At 45.8% G+C, this 22735-nt stretch overlaps 2 protein-coding genes across 2 annotated transcripts; one reads left to right on the top strand and one right to left on the bottom strand.

Annotated features, from left to right (window-relative positions):
• Positions 1 to 506: 506 nt before the first annotated feature.
• LOC311012478 (uncharacterized protein) lies at positions 507 to 16290 on the top strand (the record flags this gene model as incomplete). The annotated part of the gene is made up of 13 exons (XM_084007939.1): positions 507 to 561; positions 10503 to 10606; positions 10760 to 10846; positions 10940 to 11000; positions 11252 to 11391; positions 11486 to 11964; positions 12383 to 12725; positions 12901 to 13702; positions 13821 to 14030; positions 14232 to 14692; positions 14870 to 15004; positions 15114 to 15218; positions 15325 to 16290. 13 exons carry the CDS (start codon positions 507 to 509, stop codon positions 16288 to 16290), a joined length of 3948 nt encoding a protein of 1315 aa, XP_083864065.1.
• A 1204-nt stretch (positions 16291 to 17494) lies between these two features.
• On the bottom strand, positions 17495 to 22234 carry LOC311012477 (uncharacterized protein; the record flags this gene model as incomplete). Its single annotated transcript, XM_084007938.1, has 8 exons — positions 21674 to 22234; positions 20927 to 21254; positions 19933 to 20734; positions 19605 to 19814; positions 19201 to 19403; positions 18775 to 18981; positions 18561 to 18665; positions 17495 to 18454 (listed from the first exon to the last, which is right to left on the bottom strand). The coding sequence occupies exons 1-8, from the start codon at positions 22081 to 22083 to the stop codon at positions 17495 to 17497; spliced, it is 3225 nt and encodes a 1074-aa protein (XP_083864064.1). The 5' UTR covers positions 22084 to 22234.
• Between the last annotated feature and the right edge of the window lie 501 nt (positions 22235 to 22735).

Below are 22735 nucleotides of genomic sequence, written 5' to 3'. Positions count from 1 at the left end.
TCAACCCATCGATCCCGTTAGTAGAACCTGACCCTGCCTAGGTAATCTCACCCTAAGCTCATGGAAAACAATAAAACATTAAAGACTTCCTTCCATCACATGATTAATATATATATACATTAGGGATGCAACGGTACAGTTTTCCCACGGTTCGGTATGCATCACGGTTTTTGGGCTACGATAACGATACGGTTTCGATATTTTAATATACAACTACTCAGACTAGCAAAGGCAATATTGCAATGTAAAAATAATTAAAAGCAGCACAGATATAATCAAACCACAAACTTTATTAAAAAACAGTGATCAGATCAAATTAAACAGCAAACATAAAACCACACAAATTAAATATTAAGTTAAGTACTAAACACTACAAATACAATTAAATGTAAACATGACAAATTGTAGCATCCAAAATGGTCCCACACCGCAGACCTGTACGAAGACGGTGCCTCTTCAAACTTTCTTTTTTCGGCGTCTCTTTCACTCGCCATTGTCTCTGCACCATGCTGCTCTTCACCTCTCTGGCTCAGTGCCACGCGCTGGTCATGCCGCCTAAAGGTACAGACACACCAACTCCGGCAACGGACGTCAAATCAACGGATCCCATTCATTGTCTATGTAGAGCAGGAGCTCCGCATGATGGATACGGCACGTCGAGTTGACGGCCCTGTCGCCGTATGTGAATTTGCATAAAGTTCGATAGATTGAACTTTATGCAAATGACGTCCGTCCAACGCAATGCCGCCGGCTCCAGAAACTTCGTTCAAACTATCAAATGAGGCAGTGTTGATCAAATATTAATCCAGATTCTGTTACTGCACTACACATTTCCCGCCTCAAATGTTTTCAGAAACATGCTTTAGCGTGTAGTTTAACTGTAAAATGAGATCGTTTGTGGCCCGGCCGCCATGTTGGAAACGGCAGAGCAAAACTCAAGTCCCGCCCACTTCCCAGGACGTCTATCCAATTGATCCAACTTGAACACAGAAGCGCCCACTCGCCGGTGCGTTCGACCATCCGTTCCGTCCGTATCCGTCGCTGCCGGAGTTGGTGTGTCTGTACCATAAGAGCCAATCAGAAGGTCCCAGGAGCCAGCCAGCGCTCCTCTGAGCCTGCTTTGGCCTGAACAATGTGCTGCGGCTGCTCTCAGTCACTGCTCCCGAGGGACAGACACAGCATGCGCGGTTGCACAATGTTTTGAAAGTTTTTTGCCAGGGAAACGTACCGAAAATACCGTTGTTTGCCGTTGTGCATTGAACCGAACAGGGCGTATTGAACGGTTCGGTAAAATACCGAATATTGTTGCATCCCTAATATACATAGTGGAGATAACATCATTCTCTTAGGCTACACTCCTAATGCTTATCAGTATTTCACATCTTCCTTTTGGGATTTTCTGTAAATACATCATTGTGCTGTGGAATTGATGTTTTTATTTCAACTCCAGTGTCACCATAGGAATCCTCCAAGTCTCCGTACATGTCCTCAGCTTCCAGATCACCTGGAACTTTCTGCTCACCTAGGAGTCGGGAAGCACACTTCACAGGGGTCATTTCATCGTCACTGTAATCTGATAGATATGATGTTGCATCACCTTTATCCTCCTCATCCGGCACTCTGGTGTACAGTAACATCTTGTTCATGGCAACGTCAATCAGCCTCTGAACTAAGTCTCTCAGGAATGGAACACAACAACAACACAACGCAGTCATAATTGTGGTCATTATAATTATGGTTATCAAAACTGATTGTATGAGCCCTGACCACTTCCCAAACATGTTCTCCATCCATGAAAAGTAAGGGTGTTCATCAATACCTGAGTTTTCCGTGAACTCCTCGGATAACGATTGTCAAACCTGCCAGCGCCCTAGTCCCACTGCCGTCAGGGGCGGTGTTATTGGGAATGAAGGTGCAACACATATCCCCAAACATCTTACACACGCCAGCCGTTTCTGCCACGCCAAGAGACTGGTTTTATGTAATTGTGCAGATAACCCCTGATGCCGTCTCTGGTGTGATTGATGAATCTCTGTTGGTTATAGTACAAATAGTTAATCCAATCAACATTTTTATTTGTGGTTGACCACAACATGAGCATTGATTCGAAACCTGCTGCAATCTGATCTCTGGCCTTATATCTGTTAGGGACTCCCCGAGGTACCCAATAGCGTCCACATAAATATGAGGATCAAAGGAGCCATCAGGGGCATCTCTCTTAACGTGGTGCAGCATCCCTGGGCCTTTGCATGCTGAAGGATTTTTGTATTGTTCAAAGGCAGGACATAGAATGGCATTACAAGTTGCACAAGAGCACAGACACCCATCCAATCAGTTGGTAACGTTGTTCTAAGTGTCTTACCACCGCAGAACCACCAGATGTCCGCTGGCCACAAGTTGTCTTCTCACCCACGCATCCTGCACACCCCCTTCTCCTGCTGATAACTTCAGGGTTAGATTACAGGAAGTCAAAATGGGGAAGTTGTGATGCAAATGTATTTGTCAGACCAAGCCCACTGCTGATGCCATCCTACCACAGTCAATTATAGTACAGAGGTCTACCGAGGTCACACAATCTTGCCTCTCTGTGCACGTTATGCTGACCTTCACTGGTCTGGTGTCTCCATTGGTTTTGCGGTCCTATCTCTCTTTTAGCTCTTAGTTTGGCTAGCGTTGAATTGGCTAGCGTTACATTTTAAATCAGTGGCTCAGCTGCGGTGTGATTGTTGTTGTCATTCGGTTGTTGAGACTGACGTTCGTGTACCCAGAGTATCGGAACTACCACTATCACTGCTACCAGACTGATTAGACACAATGTTCCTCTCATACCACATCCCATCCTTCTGTATGGATTCCACGGTCTGTCTGCCATGGTGTAGTGCTTTTACTGATCTGTCTCCTCTGGAGTGCTGTATGCTCTCTTACAGTGTGTAAGATGAACCCACGTTCCTCTCTCAGCGATGCGGACTGCTGTCGGTGTAGATAGCAGAACCTGATATGGACCTTCCCAGCGAGGGGATGACCAGTTCTTTCTCTTTAGGGTCTTTATGAACACCCAGTCACCTGGCCTCACCAGAGGTTCTCCTTCCGCCACTGGATCTGTAGGAGGAGATACTTTAGACATAACATCTTAGTTTTTCATCATCTTAGACGTGTAATCGGCAATTGTTTCAGTTGCTTCAGTGTCATCCCCCTTCGTGTAGATGAGAGGTTCCCTATAGGCTCTGCCATACAGGATCTCAAACGCTGACAGTCCCGTTATATTTGGTATAGTATGTGCATGCTAAGTGCTACTGCTGGTAAACATGTAGTCCATGGTTTACTTGTCTCTTCCATAGCCTTCTTAGCTTTGCTTTAATGGTGCCGTTTGTTCTCTCTACTGTCCCTGCTGACTGTGGATGATAACTGCAGTGAAACTTTAGTTGGATGTTAAACATTTCTGATAATTTAGCCATGACTTGGTTTCTGAAATGTGGACCGTTATCACAGTAAATTCTTTCTGGGAATCCGAATCTTGGCGCAATAACAGTAGCAAGGATTTTTGCTACCACTATAGCGTTGTTTGTTACTGTTGGTGTGATTTCAACCCATTTTGAAAACATATCTACTATTACCAGGCAGTATTTCTTACCTTCTGATTTGTTTAGTTCGATGAAGTCCATGCATATTGTTTGGAATGGATATTCAGCTTTTGGGAATGCTCCTCTTTTAGGTCTCATTCTTCCTTGAGTAATTCATTCTTTTTTAGAGTAATTTTGGAATCCATATGTTGTAAAGATTAGAATTTGTCTGTTTGTGTGATTCTTTTTCTTTTCTCTCCTGCTCTAGTCCCTTCTCCTTATTTTCCTGCTCTGCTTTCCTCTTCTTTCTATCCTCCTCTTTCTGCTTCTGTGCTCCCCTGTGTCTTTTCTCCGCCTCCGTCAACCAGGCTCCTGCCTGTTTTAACCCGTCTTTTTCTTTCTGCTTCTCACTGCCCTTTGTCTCCTTTTCTATCTCCTCTACCAATCTGTTGGTTTCTTCCACATTTAGTCTTCCCACGAAACCCATATTTGGTTTTCCATAGTTTAAGATATTTTATGTTGTCATTATCCTTTGCGTGCATGCATTTTGCATCTCCTGTATACTGTTCTTCCTCATCTTTAGTGTTCCGGCTGCAACACGAACAGCTGTTACCCATCTTATTTTATTTATGTCTAGTTTACTTTATTCTATTTTATGTATTTTATTCTCTCTCTATATATATACACATACACACACACACACACACACAACATATATATATATATATATATATATATATATATATATATATATATATATATATATATATATATACATATATATATATATATATAAATTGTTTTTTGTTTTTATATTTCTATTGTCTTTTTCGTATATACTGTTTAATTTTATTTGTCTTACCTGAGCTCTTGCGATTTCCCTCGAGTTTTTGTTAACTCCTTAACAGCCTGGGGGATCAAAGTAGTTCTCGTCGTTCCAAAGACGTCGTTTTTTTTAGTGACTTAGCAAAACCTTTCTCTGATAGGAGAATAAATCAAAACTGTCTGATAGGAGAATCCCTGCTCTTTTTTTTTTTTTTTTTTTTGTAACTGGTCGACTGTCGTCAACGCAGTTCTCTGTCTTGCTAAATGAGTAGAAAACTCTTTCACCTGATTTGGTAAAACCATCTATCCATCCATTTTCTACCACTTATCCTGTATTTAGGGTCGCGGGGGGGCTGGAGCCGATCCCAGCTGTCATTGGGCGAAGGCAGGGTACCCTGGACAGGACGCCAGTCTATCACAGGGAGACATGTAGAGACAAACAACCATTCACGCTTACACTCACACCTACGGGAAATTTAATTCTTCCATCAACCTATCCCCATTCTGCATGTCTTTGGACTGTGGGAGGAAGCCGGAGAACCCGGAGAGAACCAATGCTTACACAGGGAGAACATGCAAACTCCACACAGAAGGACCCCAGGGCCAACCCAGGAATCGAACCCGGGATCCTCTCGCTGTGAGGCAACAGTGCTACCCACTACACCACCGTGCAGCCCATTTGGTAAAACCTTTCTCTAAATTTGAGAATCTTAGGCAGCTTCACGTGTCTTTTCAGGGGATCGGGGGACAGAGAAGTAAAGTCGAGGAGCAGTTACAATGCAACAACGTATGAGGATGCTACAGAGGAAGTGCTCAAATCAGTGCTGTGACTTGAGTCTTTTTAAAGGGTTCAGGAGATAATGCGTCATTGAAAGTTAGCCTTCGTGTAGAACAAGACATCATGTGCACAAGGTCCCTGATAACAATTAGGCATACCTAAAACATGAGGTTATTCATACCTAAGACACGAGGTTATACAAAATTCTTATTACAGTCAACTTGTCCATATTTTGTAACTTAAGATATTTTTATATAACGTGTTTTGATACTGTGATAGTATTTTTTTCTTTAAAATGTACCTTAATAACTGCGAAATAAAATTTCTCTAATTTCCCAGCTTGGGATCAATAAAGTATATCTATCTATCTAAAATCATAAGCAGTAGTTACCTTGTTGATATTATTTGCCGAGGAACATTTTTAACTAAAAGATAAAGTGAATTTTTTTAACATGAAAAACAACTGTGAACTTCCAATAGTGAAATGAACAGAGTCTGAACCTTACAAACACACTCAGGGGGTCTCCACTCCCGATCTTCATTGGGCAGAGAAAAAAGTCCCCTTGGGAAGAATGCACAAAGTGCAATAGCGACGGTTGACCAGGTTATCCCCGGAGTATCCTCACGTCACCTCAAAGGCCGAATTCGCCTCGTATTCAATGGTAGTCTTTCAACCCCCCACCCCCCACGACCCTTATAATCCATATTTTCTCATAATGATACTGTAGCCTGAATCAATTGTTTCCCATCATTAATTTACGATAAACTTTTATCCCGTTTCGTCTTGCTTCATATTCCTGTTTTTACTCCTTCCTGACCTGGTCTTATATTGCAAGACCTATAGTCGGCGTATACCCAGCTGTTTCCGTGAAGCGAGTTTCACGCCAGCGTATGAAAAAGTTTCGCCGATTTTTTATAAATGCTTGTTGACCTGATAATATAAGCATTTATTTAAAAAAAATCAAGCAAAATCTTTTCATACTCTCGCGTGAAACTTGCGTCACGGAACAGCTGGGTATACGCCGACTGCCATTAAACACCAACGAATAAGAAGCTGTGTAAACACGGGTGTCATCTACGCAAACAGCGTAGCTTTAGCAGTAGAAGCTATCAGGCAAGTGTTCTTTTTAAATAAACTCCTGGTGTACTTACAAACTTTAAAATGGCTCGTTTTGTGAGTACAGACCCTATGTGTACTACTGCAGAAGTTTGGTAACATTCCATGCATTATTAGTGGGGAAATTTATGAGATATACTGTAAGTACCATTGCGCTATTACGAAGCCGTTCGGCTGATCGCCCTATCTTGACCACTGCTGACCATCGCTAAAAATGCTTCCGAGGGGGTGTTTGGCTGGATGTCTTGACGGAAATTACCTAGGGTCCATTTCACTCCGAACCCTCACAAAACTAACCAGATTTGGAGTGTCCATGGGGCCTGGTGAAAAATTTGAGAATTTGACGGTTTCGCATTCGGCCACAAAAAAGTTGCTCGCTAGCGCCACCTAGTGTGGAGATTTGCCAGCCCCGCCACACCGTAACTCCGATTGACATGAAATTTTGCACACATGTGCGGACAAGTGTCCTCTACAAAAAATCCTCTTGGAGCACCAAAGTCCACCTCGCAAAATTTTCCGCCATTTTATGAAAAACCGGAAGTTGCTCATATCTCGGACACCGTTGATCCGATTTGGCTAATGAACATAAGAGGGTTGTGCCACCAAAACGCAATTAGCATAACTCCATAACCTTTGGCCAAATAATTACGAAACTCAAAGACTTATGTTGTCATAGCTTTGAAGAACATACATGTCAATTTTCATCAAAATCGAGTAATGTGGGGAGCTTCCAAAAATTTCCAAAAATTGCCATTTTTGGCCGTTTTTGGTCATTCACAGGGGTCGTACTTGATCTATAACCGACTATACCGTTGATCCGATTGATACCAAAATTGGATATATGGTTGGAAAGGCCTTAAGGACAAAAAGTTATCAAAAGATGTCCAGAATATTTAGGGGCGTGGCCAGGGCGACACCATGACTGCGCTACTATTTTCAACCTTCGCAAAACACATTAAAGCTGTTATAACTTCAGCATTTCTTCTCCGATCTCTGCATGTCTTTGGACTGTGGGAGGAAGCCGGAGAACCCGGAGAGAACCCACGCTTACACGGGGACAGTGTTGGGCAAGTTACTCCAAAAGCACAATGCATTATTTATTTTTTACTGTCATTTCAAAGTAATTAGTTACATTACAATATTACTGTCTTTGAATTGTAAGGCATTACACTACTTTTACATTACTTTTGCATTACTTTTCACCAAAATAAAAGGAAATATGGATTTTTTGTTCTCAATAGATCTTCTTGTGTTCAATGCAGCTCATTACACAGCAGGATGTGATGTTATTCGCTTCAAAATAAAAGAACGAAGAACGGAAAATGACTCGTATCCCGTTATTCGTTTTAAAAACGGAAAACGAGAAACGGAAAACGACTCGTTAACTGATATTAGATATTGTGTTCATGAATGGGATTCGGGGATGAAATAACAGGGCCATTTTTCATTCCAGATTTGCCATATACGTCTTTTTTAATGACCCTGAAGGCGCTGTGTTATGCTGAGAAATTACCTGAAAGCCTACCTGAGACATTTAGGGGAGCTCTAAAACACTGTTCATACACGCTCTGACAGCGTCTGATGCTCGCATTTTGAAATAAACCTACTGATTTAAACACGCACCAAAAGCGTTATGACGCGGTCATAAAAGCGGTTCAAAACCGATGGGGAGAATCGGAGCCTGCCTCTTCGCCGCCGCCCCTCAGCTGTTGATCCTCGGTGTGCCGGGTCGGCTGCACTCTGACCCGCCTCGTGAGTCGGTGTCCAGCTCATAGAGCCTGCTAACAACAGCGCTTAATTAGTTAACTTACAACCCATAGTGTAGAGCAGGGTTCCCCAATTAGTTTTCACTGAGGGCCAAATTATGTCCAGGTTGCCAAGTCGAGGGCCAAATTGTCTTTTTTTTTTTTTATTGGACCACTAAACATTATTTTATGTGCAAATGTTATTATTGTTGATGCTATTATTAGAAGTATTATGATTGTAATGATTAGTTGTAGTAGCAGATAGTAGTAGTCATAGCCTGTGTTGAGGGACAGATAAAAATGTACACTCCAATATCAACGATTTATTGATTTGAATAACCCTGGAGAATATTTTGATCAACAACAAAAAACAACAGCACTACAGCAAGTGGTGCACAAGAGGAAAACAATATTGTATAACAGTGGAGTTAATGATTTTTGTTTTCACCGTCTTGCTTTTGTCTTGTAATTTGCAGACGGTCCCTGCGCACTCGCCCGGCTGTCACTGCGCATAGAGATCAATGTTCTCCGTCCAGGCCAGCTTATTTATGTAAAAAATCTGGGTTTTGGTCCTTGTAGCTCGTAGTCTATGATATTACGGTGGGGAAGAGGCATCATTTGTGTTTAAAAACGTTTCACTTCAGATGTATTGATCCCGAATCTGTGAATATATTTCCAACTTTACCGACTCTTTATTTCACCTGGCAGGTTATTGCATAGTGTCACTGGGTCCGCACGGGCCGGACACTTTGCTCTTGCGGGCCGGATTTGGCCCGCGGGCCGCTAATTGGGGATGGCTGGTAGAGTCAGACGGACCGGCTTTCACACTTTTCCAAAAGTGGAGCGTATGCCCATCTCGAGATCGCGAATGTAGAGTCAATTGATTTCGGGTTTAAAATGCATTGTAACGCGCGTTACTGAGATTTGTACCGAGTAAAATATTACCAGTTTTTTGTTGTTGTAATGCCTTACATTACCGCGTTACAGCAAAACGTAATGCATTACAGTAATGCATTACTTTTGTAACGCGTTACTCCCAACACTGTTTAGCAGTACCATAGACAATGGCTGTGTTCCTGGACAAGTTCTCAACATTGTGGAGGGCTGTGTACATAAAAATAAAAAAGGAAATTGACATTTCGGCGTTAGTCTCTGTGGCGCTACTTGGTTCAGGAGAGTCGGTCTACGGTCCAATCTCAGCATCCAATCACGAGACTCCCTCTCCAATGTCAAGATTGGACGGAGGCCAATCAGAGTCGTCGCTGTCCAATCTGAGGGGGCAATCACGTCGCTTCTTTCTGGTTACGTTGGCCCGCCCGCTTACGTCTCCGTCTCGAAGCGAACGAAAACTTGGAAAACTTGCATCTGATTTACAGTAAATACATTCATTTTTTTCTGATCGAATGGTCATCAATGTTATATTTCCATATTCTAATTCTATGATTTCGTTGGCGAGTCATGAAGTTTTCCAGCAACTTCAGTCATCGTAGCTAGCTACTGTAATAGCGTTACTGTGCTGCGTTAGCGGTCGGTGTGTACTGTAATAGCGCTACAATGAATGGAGACACTCGTGTATGACTATATATTTATATCGTTATAATATTCAGTCATCGTAGCTAGCTACTGTAATAGCGTTACTATGCTGCGTTAGCGGTCGGTGTGTACTGTAATAGCGTTACAATGAATGGAGACACTCGTGTATGACTATATATTTATATCGTTATAATATTCCGAATATTCTGATTAAAGTAAGGCATCATTTAGCTCAACATTTAAGTTGCTGATGACCTGTTTTAACATAAACTAACGTTATTCAACTGTGATTCATAGTTGTAACTACTGTTATTATTTCCTTGTTGTCTTCAGATGAGTTCTAACCCAAAGAGCCACAAGGCAATGGGAGAGGGGGAGTGGATGGTGAGACTTAAAGGAGTCATCACCTGGTTTTATACGTATCCAGCCCCCCTTGGATCGCTTTGGATCAATTCGTAAAACTTATTAGAAAAAAAAAAAAAAATTTTAATCAATCATTGAGCTTGTTCTGACCCTTTTTCGTACCGCGATTTTATCACGCGAGATTACGCGCGAGGTTTTGACTGGTCCGGATGTGCATTGTATAATATGTAATGAGGCGCGCGTTGATTCGCCGCAGGAAGGACAGAGCCGGGGGGGCTTGCCTGCATGCAGACTCCAAAACATAATGGCGGCGCTTCGGCGATTTCAGGTAGCGGACGGGGCGGGGTTGGGTGGTGAAAGAGGGGTGGGCTTATGCAAGTAGCCGCCACGGTGACGTCACCGAAGGCGCAGAATCAAAATCTCGTGCTTTAGGAATGCACACCCTTGTGTGCTATTCCTGTTCGGAAAAAGAGCAGAAGCGAAAAAACGGCGCCACTTTCAAACTCCAGCCTTTCAGGCAAGTTTCAACTGAGGTCAAACACAGATATGCATGTTTTAACAAGAGAAATTGCGATTTCCAGGTGATGACTCCTTTAAGAAATTTGCCAGCTCTGGGGTTTGGCCTGCTGGAGGAGGCAACAGACCAGCCCCGAGGCAGCGCAAATGGCATGACCTCTACCAGAAGGTAAAGTAGAGCAAAATATCCACCTATTACTTATGACCATGCATATCACTAGATGAGAAATAGTCATTCTGATGGTACAGATTGTGTTAATCTGACCATGGACTGTACACTGAATGTCTCACTCCAGGCTGAATAAAATACTGATTGTTTCAGATTGAGAAATGCCCCATGCAGGCCCGTGGACAGACCAACATCTTTGGAGGGTCCATAGCCTGTAGTTGTGGATTTCACACTGTTAAGGTGAGCATTAGAAAAATCACAATCCTGCATATCTGTTTACATTGCTGTTATGCTGTTGCTGTTACAGCACATGTCATAATGCTGTTGTTTTAGCAGCCTGCCACTCCTCTTCCTCCTGCTGATGTCCAGCCTGTGGCCTCAGTGTCAGCCCCTGGTGATAATGTAGCCCAGCGGTCTTTCCTGCGCCCCCCTCCAAGTTTAGCATTGGTGAATATTGTTGCAGTAATTAATGTCTTGTATGAATTGTTTGTATGCATCGCACCATAATATTAACTCGTCGTTATTGTTTCTCCTTCCAGTTCACTAAATCCCGATTTGGTGGAGCACAGTCGGCCTCAACAAAGCCAAATTTAGTATCTAGAAGGACTCCCAGTCCTTCTCCTTCTCCTCCATCCCCTCTGAAAGCCCCCGACCCCGCTCCATCCTCTTTGACGACCACCTCTACGGCCTCCATGAGGACCCCTAGCCCCGCTCCATCCACCCCCTCTTCAGCCTCTGTCAGGACCCCCAGCCCTGCTGTGTACACCAGCCAGGCACTGGCCTCTGTGAGTTTAGCCTTTATTCATTGGTTTGCCTCTGTTGTAGTTTATTTTGTGTGTCCTTTATTTATGCAACAATGGCATTCTTATGTGTTTATAGCAGGAGGAGTCTGGAGGAGCTCAGGCAGCCGCTTCTGGAGCTGCAGCTTCATTCTGGTTGCCGGGTGAAATGAGCAAGACCATCCTTGTGCAGGACCAGAGATGGATTGCCAACACAATCTTTCAGACCGGCAAACTACGGCCAGATTTGAAGCTGTGGTACGAGCCCCCTGTCCCTGCCCTCATCTACCACCAGACACCGACACCCGACCGCTTCTTTACCCATCGGCTGATGGTATGGATGCCCTATCACCTGTGGAAGGTGAGGGTGTCCTGCCCAACTTGTGGAAAGCAGCTGACAGGCTACGGTGTCCACAAGAGGGCTCGGAAGGTCCTGGACATCGACAGGTACTACCTGATGGTGACAGAGACACTCAGATGCACTGTGTGTTCTCTGAACTATCTGTCAACCAGTCAGACTGTCCGTGACCAGCTTGACTTGCCACACCAGAAGCTGTTCCGGCTGATCCTGACCCGCAAGTGAGTAAAGCAGATTTTGAAACCTCATACACCACTGAAATTACCCTTCAATAAACATGTAACTAACAAGTGCAACATAAAAACAAATGAATTTAAATTTTAAAGACAAAATCAAACTTATTTGAATAAATTCTAAATCGTCAAACAAGATCATCAAGGCTATCCCTAATTAGTTTTAAACTACTATGTTAAAATGTTGTTGAAAGCCGAGAGTCATGTTGTCATTAAGGTCTGAGTGTATACATACTGGCCAAGTATATTTATGAGTAATATGTGGAATTATCTTTTTATATTGTTAAATGTGCATGCTCAGGGAAAATATGGCAATTAACATTGTGCTTTATCTGGTCCAATACATTTATTGTACACTGTCACTTTTTTAAATAAACCAATTAATGAAATGAAATATACATTTCAGGTATGCTTGTGACATTCGTGTCATTCGGCTGCTTCGGGACCGGACCCTGGGCAACAGTCCAGCACGACTGGTGAAGCAGCTGAAAGAGAACCATGGGGAGGAATGGCTGAGCCGGTTGGCACACTATCTTGGGGAGTGTGCTGACTTTGTGGATCAACCAAGCCTCTTCCCAGTGGTCTGCCAGGAGCCTCCGGAGCCCATCGACATCCCCTCCAGTCGCTGGCTGCTTACTGTGTACAACAGGGACATCCTCTCCCGCCTGGACCACATTAAGGCCTGCATCACCTCCACATTTGGTTCCATCTTAAAGATGGACTCAACCAAAAAGGTAACAAATACTTGTGTAATAGATTTCCATGCATCTAATATATACTCATACACATCAACATTGTTATCAGTGATAACATTACATTAGCAGCTATTATAAATGTGTGCTGTGTAATAAATCTATACACTCCCTGCCTTTAGACAATTTAAAAGAATGTGTAATCTTAAGTATTCCTGTTGTCTAATTCCAGATCACAAAGAAGCTGGCCGGCCACGGCAAGGGGACAGCTCTCTGGGTGACCTCGCTTGGCAACGAGGTTGGCCAGATCCTGACCAGTGTCCTGTCCGTGCAGGAGGGTGCTGGACTGGATGCCATGGTGTCTGGGATCATGCAGCGGTACCGCCAGGCAGCTGTTCCACCCCCTGTGCTGCTATATGTGGACTGTGGCTGCTGTGTGAGTGAGGGGGTGACCAAGCTGCAGACCAGGTTTTCAGAGTGGCGAGACCTCCTCATAAGACTTGACATCTGGCACTTCATGAGGAGGCTGGCTGTCGGCTGCACCACAGATGCTCATCCCCTCTACCCCACCTTCATGGGCAGTCTGTCTGCATGTATTTTCGAGTGGGATGCTGGGGACCTCGCTCTGTTGCGGCAGGCAAAGCGATGTGAGCTCAGGCAGGAGGGTGTGCCTGATATCACTGATCGCCTGGTGGACACGCGGATCAGCAAGACAGAGCTGAGCCAATACTGCCGCAGAACAACACGGGGCGAGGAAACCACCATCACCCTCATCGATCGACTGCTGCAAACCCTGGGTGGCGCAAATGGCAGAGACCTCATGGGGGTGCCGCTGCTGGACCAGGTCCGAATTGAGCACATCTGGCGTGTGCAGAAACGCCACGTCAGGTGCATCCAGGACGTGCCAGGTGTGCAGCTGTACACCGAGGTTGGCACCACAACAAAGGGAGGGATCATTTTGAAAAGGTACCGCTGTGCCAGAGGGTCCACATCCCTAGAATCCTTTCACTGCCACCTGAACAGGTTCATTCCAGGTTGGTTCTCTTCTATGTTTGATATTTTAAATAATGAATGTTTTTTTTAATTGATTCATTATTCAGATTGAAAAGCAAAACCTTTTTTCATTGGCATAAATATTTTGATGATTCCCAGGAACCAGTGCAAACACACTGAACTTCCAGCTGTACCTCCTGGAAGGCCTGAACAGGTGGAACCAGGATCGGGGGACTGCGGCGGTGACCACCAGGTCATCGTCTCTCCTCACGTACGCCGGGGATGTGGCTCATTGTGTCAACACCAACAGCTTGAAGGTGTTTGGCCGTGCATTTGTGCCAACCTTCAGGCCACCTGCCAAATACACTGGTATGTCTAATTATAATCTGGCTACATAATAGTTTTAGTTTCTGGGTTTTAAGCGTCTTTAAGTAGAACAAGGCTTTATTTGCAAAATGTACACTCATAAAATAATGCAGATACAACTCTGATTTTAAAATGAAATGGTATTTATATAATACATAGTACAACTTGTAATGCATGTGCACATGTTTCTGTTCTTTTTCATAGGAGAGCTGCTTGGTGTTGACTACCTGCTTAGTCAGACTGGACAGCCTCTGAAGTTTCAGCCTGACTCTGAGGAGACAGAGGCCATGCTGGAAGATGTGGATGAGGGCGAAGAAGAAGATGAGGGCTTTGAGGAGGATCAGACACATGACCTTGTTGTGTCAAGTCTCCTTGATGGTCCAAGTTTCTCCTCCTGTCCCTCCTCGGTACCTCCTGCTTCCTCCCTGGCTGCTGCCACCTCACAGCCCGTTATGTCCTCCCTGGTTGCTGCCTCCTCACAGCCCGTTATGTCCTCCCTGGTTGCTGCCTCCTCACAGCCCGTTATGTCCTCCCTGGCTGCTGCCTCCTCACAGCCCGTTACATCCTCCCTGGCTGCTGCCACCTCACAGCCCGTTACATCCTCCCTGGCTGCTGCCTCCTCACAGCCCATTACGTCCTCCCTGGCTGCTGCCTCCTCACAGCCCGTTACATCCTCCCTGGCTGCTGCCTCCTCACAGCCCGTTACATCCTCCCTGGCTGCTGCCTCCTCACAGCCCGTTACATCCTCCCTGGCTGCTGCCTCCTCACAGCCCATTACGTCCTCCCTGGCTGCTGCCTCCTCACAGCCCGTTAAGTCCTCTCAGGTTGCTGCCACCTCACAGCCTGCTGCCCCTACCCATGTTGCTGCCACCAAGCAGCCTGCCACCTCCTCTATGGTTGCTTCCACCTCGCGGCCGGCTACCTCCTCCCTGGTTGCTGCCTCCCCCGAGGATTCAGCGTCGCCTGACGAGTCCGGGGTATGTAAATACATAATAAAGTGTAAAGAAATAAAATCACTGTATCCCACTTTACTGTCCTCAGTTTATGTTACTCATTTAATTTTGTTTTTCTTGTTTCGTATTGCAGGCTGTGGATGACTCTGGTGTGCCAGGCTTGGATAGGGTCGATAGCTTGGCAGAGTGTCTGGTTGAGCTGAGGCTCCAACATTCTCTTGTCCTCTCAAACCAGCAGGTCAGGAGCTTTTATTGTTTTGCTACATTTCCTCTATGTCTTGTCATGCATGTTCACACTTGCATGTTTTTGTCTTCTAATGTGCTGTTTTGTTCCCTCTGCTTAGGTGAGCAATATTGTTGCTCTTTGGCAGAACCTGCTGGACTACGACAAGCAGAGGGTGGTGTTCGCTGCCAGGCATCAGAGCAGGCTGGACACAGGGAGGTTCCGTTCTCCTAAAAAGAGACAGGAGTTCACTCCAGGGGTGGAGAGTGTGAAGAGGCATGCTCTGACCACCCCTGCCCCAATTGCCCAGTGGCCAGATTGCTGCCGCCTGCTTGAGTTGATCTTCATCAGGCTCTGTGCCATCCACCGTAGTCCCAGGAAGAAAGGGGGTGACACAGTCTCTAGATGGGATCTCATCCTGCAGGACTACAGGAAAATTAGGCAGCGCATCCTGGCCAGTGGGACAGTTATGACCACTACCAACCTGCAGCTGGTGGATGTGAGCCACACCACCCTGGTACAGTGGCATAATAAAAGGGTGAAGAGGCAGGACACTGCAGTGATCATGCAGGGGCTGGATTTGCCTAGCCGCTTGTCTGTAGCAGCTAGCCCTCTCCTCCCCGCTAATGTGCGCCCTCCGTCTGCACCCCCTCTGCCAGGCCCAGCTCACCAGTACCACCTGCCTGGCAGCACTGTTGGCCAGGCACGGCTGAAGAGGAAATTTCCGCCTTCAGGTGCAACACAGGTGGCTGTAAACGTGCGTCCACAGCGTCAGCTGTTCCCTGCCCCAGTCCCGGGCCCTCAACTGACAATGCTGGGTCCCATGATGTCACATGGCCCTGTCCTTTTCACTGTTCCACAGGCCCTGGGTGTCACCCTCTCCTCTGCCCCTCATGCCCCTGCTCCTGCTCCTGCTCCTGTCCGAAAACTGACTCGCAAAGTGCAGCACAACACGTGCAAGAAATGCGGGCAGTTCCGGATTGCAGAGACCGGACACAGCCAGTACAAAGGCATAGTTTACTGCCCCTCTGTAGAGGCTCTTCCAAAGGAGCAGTGGTTGGAGAACATTAAACAAAATCCTAAATGATTATGACTTTTTGGTATGTTTTTGTTTCACCAGTTCAGAAGCCAAAGACCAAGTCATAGATTTGCAATTTTAATATTAATATTGTCTCAGTTCTATTCATTCTTATGGTGAATTTTTAATTACACACTAGGTGGAGCTCGGTGCAAAACATGGTGAGCTTCAATGCAATGCTCTAATAATTAATAATCTAGTTTTTAGTTTAGTTCTAGTTTTTTAATACTAATGTATTAACATTTAAATATATTACACAAGTCTTATAAGTAACGTCTTCAATAAACTCAAGTTTACAAGGGCAACACAAAGACTTTTAATGTGCATATTATACAACTTAATTCTGCCAAGGCCGGGACTCGAACCGGCGCTCCTGTGCATGGTTTTCTCCTCATTAAAAACAAAAAGAAAACAAATTTTAATGAATTCAAAAACACTAACGAAATATACAGCATTTTAAATGCAGCAGGAGTGAGAATGGGGGCTAAATAATTTTGTTTTCATCTCATTTTTTCCCTTTTTCTCTCTTTTTTCCTCTCTTTTCTTCTCCCCCCCTCTTCCTTTTCTCCCCCCCCCCCGTAACAGACTATTGTTCCCCAGCTTGAGCTTAAAGCTGGGGAACAATAGTCTGTTACGGGGGGGGGAGAAAAGGAAGAAGGGGGGAGAAGGGGGGGAGAAGAAAAGAGAGGAAAAAAGAGAGAAAAAGGGAAAAAATGAGATGAAAACAAAATGATTTAGCCCCCATTCTCACTCCTGCTGCATTTAAAATGCTGTATATTTCGTTAGTGTTTTTGAATTAATTAAAATTTGTTTTCTTTTTGTTTTTAATGAGGAGAAAGCCATGCACAGGAGCGCCGGTTCGAGTCCCGGCCTTGGCAGAATTAAGTTGTATAATATGCACATTAAAAGTCTTTGTGTTGCCCTTGTAAACTTGAGTTTATTGAAGACGTTACTTATAAGACTTGTGTAATATATTTAAATGTTAATACATTAGTATTAAAAAACTAGAACTAAACTAAAAACTAGATTATTAATTATTAGAGCATTGCATTGAAGCTCACCATGTTTTGCACCGAGCTCCACCTAGTGTGTAATTAAAAATTCACCATAAGAATGAATAGAACTGAGACAATATTAATATTAAAATTGCAAATCTATGACTTGGTCTTTGGCTTCTGAACTGGTGAAACAAAAACATACCAAAAAGTCATAATCATTTAGGATTTTGTTTAATGTTCTCCAACCACTGCTCCTTTGGAAGAGCCTCTACAGAGGGGCAGTAAACAATGCCTTTGTACTGGCTGTGTCCGGTCTCTGCAATCCGGAACTGCCCGCATTTCTTGCACGTGTTGTGCTGCACTTTGCGAGTCAGTTTTCGGACAGGAGCAGGAGCAGGGGCAGGAGGGGCAGAGGAGAGGGTGACACCCAGGGCCTGTGGAACAGTGAAAAGGACAGGGCCATGTGACATCATGGGACCCAGCATTGTCAGTTGAGGGCCCGGGACTGGAGCAGGGAACAGCTGACGCTGTGGACGCACGTTTACAGCCACCTGTGTTGCACCTGAAGGCGGAAATTTCCTCTTCAGCCGTGCCTGGCCAACAGTGCTGCCTGGCAGGTGGTACTGGTGAGCTGGGCCTGGCAGAGGGGGTGCAGACGGAGGGCGCACATTAGCGGGGAGGAGAGGGCTAGCTGCTACAGACAAGCGGCTAGGCAAATCCAGCCCCTGCATGATCACTGCAGTGTCCTGCCTCTTCACCCTTTTATTATGCCACTGTACCAGGGTGGTGTGGCTCACATCCACCAGCTGCAGGTTGGTAGTGGTCATAACTGTCCCACTGGCCAGGATGCGCTGCCTAATTTTCCTGTAGTCCTGCAGGATGAGATCCCATCTAGAGACTGTGTCACCCCCTTTCTTCCTGGGACTACGGTGGATGGCACAGAGCCTGATGAAGATCAACTCAAGCAGGCGGCAGCAATCTGGCCACTGGGCAATTGGGGCAGGGGTGGTCAGAGCATGCCTCTTCACACTCTCCACCCCTGGAGTGAACTCCTGTCTCTTTTTAGGAGAACGGAACCTCCCTGTGTCCAGCCTGCTCTGATGCCTGGCAGCGAACACCACCCTCTGCTTGTCGTAGTCCAGCAGGTTCTGCCAAAGAGCAACAATATTGCTCACCTAAGCAGAGGGAACAAAACAGCACATTAGAAGACAAAAACATGCAAGTGTGAACATGCATGACAAGACATAGAGGAAATGTAGCAAAACAATAAAAGCTCCTGACCTGCTGGTTTGAGAGGACAAGAGAATGTTGGAGCCTCAGCTCAACCAGACACTCTGCCAAGCTATCGACCCTATCCAAGCCTGGCACACCAGAGTCATCCACAGCCTGCAATACGAAACAAGAAAAACAAAATTAAATGAGTAACATAAACTGAGGACAGTAAAGTGGGATACAGTGATTTTATTTCTTTACACTTTATTATGTATTTACATACCCCGGACTCGTCAGGCGACGCTGAATCCTCGGGGGAGGCAGCAACCAGGGAGGAGGTAGCCGGCCGCGAGGTGGAAGCAACCATAGAGGAGGTGGCAGGCTGCGTGGTGGCAGCAACATGGGTAGGGGCAGCAGGCTGTGAGGTGGCAGCAACCTGAGAGGACTTAACGGGCTGTGAGGAGGCAGCAGCCAGGGAGGACGTAATGGGCTGTGAGGAGGCAGCAACCAGGGAGGACATAACGGGCTGTGAGGAGGCAGCAGCCAGGGAGGACATAACGGGCTGTGAGGAGGCAGCAGCCAGGGAGGACATAACGGGCTGTGAGGAGGCAGCAACCAGGGAGGACATAACGGGCTGTGAGGAGGCAGCAACCAGGGAGGACATAACGGGCTGTGAGGTGGCAGCAGCCAGGGAGGAAGCAGGAGGTACCGAGGAGGGACAGGAGGAGAAACTTGGACCATCAAGGAGACTTGACACAAAAAGGTCATGTGTCTGATCCTCCTCAAAGCCCTCATCTTCTTCTTCGCCCTCATCCACATCTTCCAGCATGGCTTCTGTCTCCTCAGAGTCAGGCTGAAACTTCAGAGGCTGTCCAGTCTGACTAAGCAGGTAGTCAACACCAAGCAGCTCTCCTATGAAAAAGAACAGAAACATGTGCACATGCATTACAAGTTGTACTATGTATTATATAAATACCATTTCATTTTAAAATCAGAGTTGTATCTGCATTATTTTATGAGTGTACATTTTGCAAATAAAGCCTTGTTCTACTTAAAGACGCTTAAAACCCAGAAACTAAAACTATTATGTAGCCAGATTATAATTAGACATACCAGTGTATTTGGCAGGTGGCCTGAAGGTTGGCACAAATGCACGGCCAAACACCTTCAAGCTGTTGGTGTTGACACAATGAGCCACATCCCCGGCGTACGTGAGGAGAGACGATGACCTGGTGGTCACCGCCGCAGTCCCCCGATCCTGGTTCCACCTGTTCAGGCCTTCCAGGAGGTACAGCTGGAAGTTCAGTGTGTTTGCACTGGTTCCTGGGAATCATCAAAATATTTATGCCAATGAAAAAAGGTTTTGCTTTTCAATCTGAATAATGAATCAATTAAAAAAAGCATTCATTATTTAAAATATCAAACATAGAAGAGAACCAACCTGGAATGAACCTGTTCAGGTGGCAGTGAAAGGATTCTAGGGATGTGGACCCTCTGGCACAGCGGTACCTTTTCAAAATGATCCCTCCCTTTGTTGTGGTGCCAACCTCGGTGTACAGCTGCACACCTGGCACGTCCTGGATGCACCTGACGTGGCGTTTCTGCACACGCCAGATGTGCTCAATTCGGACCTGGTCCAGCAGCGGCACCCCCATGAGGTCTCTGCCATTTGCGCCACCCAGGGTTTGCAGCAGTCGATCGATGAGGGTGATGGTGGTTTCCTCGCCCCGTGTTGTTCTGCGGCAGTATTGGCTCAGCTCTGTCTTGCTGATCCGCGTGTCCACCAGGCGATCAGTGATATCAGGCACACCCTCCTGCCTGAGCTCACATCGCTTTGCCTGCCGCAACAGAGCGAGGTCCCCAGCATCCCACTCGAAAATACATGCAGACAGACTGCCCATGAAGGTGGGGTAGAGGGGATGAGCATCTGTGGTGCAGCCGACAGCCAGCCTCCTCATGAAGTGCCAGATGTCAAGTCTTATGAGGAGGTCTCGCCACTCTGAAAACCTGGTCTGCAGCTTGGTCACCCCCTCACTCACACAGCAGCCACAGTCCACATATAGCAGCACAGGGGGTGGAACAGCTGCCTGGCGGTACCGCTGCATGATCCCAGACACCATGGCATCCAGTCCAGCACCCTCCTGCACAGACAGGACACTGGTCAGGATCTGGCCAACCTCGTTGCCAAGCGAGGTCACCCAGAGAGCTGTCCCCTTGCCGTGGCCGGCCAGCTTCTTTGTGATCTGGAATTAGACAACAGGAATACTTAAGATTACACATTCTTTTAAATTGTCTAAAGGCAGGGAGTGTATATAGATTTATTACACAGCACACATTTATAATAGCTGCTAATGTAATGTTATCACTGATAACAATGTTGATGTGTATGAGTATATATTAGATGCATGGAAATCTATTACACAAGTATTTGTTACCTTTTTGGTTGAGTCCATCTTTAAGATGGAACCAAATGTGGAGGTGATGCAGGCCTTAATGTGGTCCAGGCGGGAGAGGATGTCCCTGTTGTACACAGTAAGCAGCCAGCGACTGGAGGGGATGTCAATGGGCTCCGGAGGCTCCTGGCAGACCACTGGGAAGAGGCTTGGTTGATCCACAAAGTCAGCACACTCCCCAAGATAGTGTGCCAACCGGCTCAGCCATTCCTCCCCATGGTTCTCTTTCAGCTGCTTCACCAGTCGTGCTGGACTGTTGCCCAGGGTCCGGTCCCGAAGCAGCCGAATGACACGAATGTCACAAGCATACCTGAAATGTATATTTCATTTCATTAATTGGTTTATTTAAAAAAGTGACAGTGTACAATAAATGTATTGGACCAGATAAAGCACAATGTTAATTGCCATATTTTCCCTGGGCATGCACATTTAACAATATAAAAAGATAATTCCACATATTACTCATAAATATACTTGGCCAGTATGTATACACTCAGACCTTAATGACAACATGACTCTCGGCTTTCAACAACATTTTAACATAGTAGTTTAAAACTAATTAGGGATAGCCTTGATGATCTTGTTTGACGATTTAGAATTTATTCAAATAAGTTTGATTTTGTCTTTAAAATTTAAATTCATTTGTTTTTATTGTTGCACTTGTTAGTTACATGTTTATTGAAGGGTAATTTCAGTGGTGTATGAGGTTTCAAAATCTGCTTTACTCACTTGCGGGTCAGGATCAGCCGGAACAGCTTCTGGTGTGGCAAGTCAAGCTGGTCACGGACAGTCTGACTGGTTGACAGATAGTTCAGAGAACACACAGTGCATCTGAGTGTCTCTGTCACCATCAGGTAGTACCTGTCGATGTCCAGGACCTTCCGAGCCCTCTTGTGGACACCGTAGCCTGTCAGCTGCTTTCCACAAGTTGGGCAGGACACCCTCACCTTCCACAGGTGATAGGGCATCCATACCATCAGCCGATGGGTAAAGAAGCGGTCGGGTGTCGGTGTCTGGTGGTAGATGAGGGCAGGGACAGGGGGCTCGTACCACAGCTTCAAATCTGGCCGTAGTTTGCCGGTCTGAAAGATTGTGTTGGCAATCCATCTCTGGTCCTGCACAGGGATGGTCTTGCTCATTTCACCCGGCAACCAGAATGAAGCTGCAGCTCCAGAAGCGGCTGCCTGAGCTCCTCCAGACTCCTCCTGTTATAAACACATAAGAATGCCATTGTTGCATAAATAAAGGACACACAAAATAAACTACAACAGAGGCAAACCAATGAATAAAGGCTAAACTCACAGAGGCCAGTGCCTGGCTGGTGTACACAGCAGGGCTGGGGGTCCTGACAGAGGCTGAAGAGGGGGTGGATGGAGCGGGGCTAGGGGTCCTCATGGAGGCCGTAGAGGTGGTCGTCAAAGAGGATGGAGCGGGGCCGGGGGCTTTCAGAGGGGATGGAGGAGAAGGAGAAGGACTGGGAGTCCTTCTAGATACTGAATTTGGCTTTGTTGAGGCCGACTGTGCTCCACCAAATCGGGATTTAGTGAACTGGAAGGAGAAACAATAACGACGAGTTAATATTATGGTGCGATGCATACAAACAATTCATACAAGACATTAATTACTGCAACAATATTCACCAATGCTAAACTTGGAGGGGGGCGCAGGAAAGACCGCTGGGCTACATTATCACCAGGGGCTGACACTGAGGCCACAGGCTGGACATCAGCAGGAGGAAGAGGAGTGGCAGGCTGCTAAAACAACAGCATTATGACATGTGCTGTAACAGCA

Source organism: Eutrigla gurnardus, assembly GCF_963514095.1.
Source record: "Eutrigla gurnardus genome assembly, chromosome: 4".
In the NCBI taxonomy this organism is placed as follows: Eukaryota; Metazoa; Chordata; class Actinopteri; order Perciformes; family Triglidae; genus Eutrigla; species Eutrigla gurnardus.
This window is presented reverse-complemented; position numbering and strand designations above follow the sequence as displayed.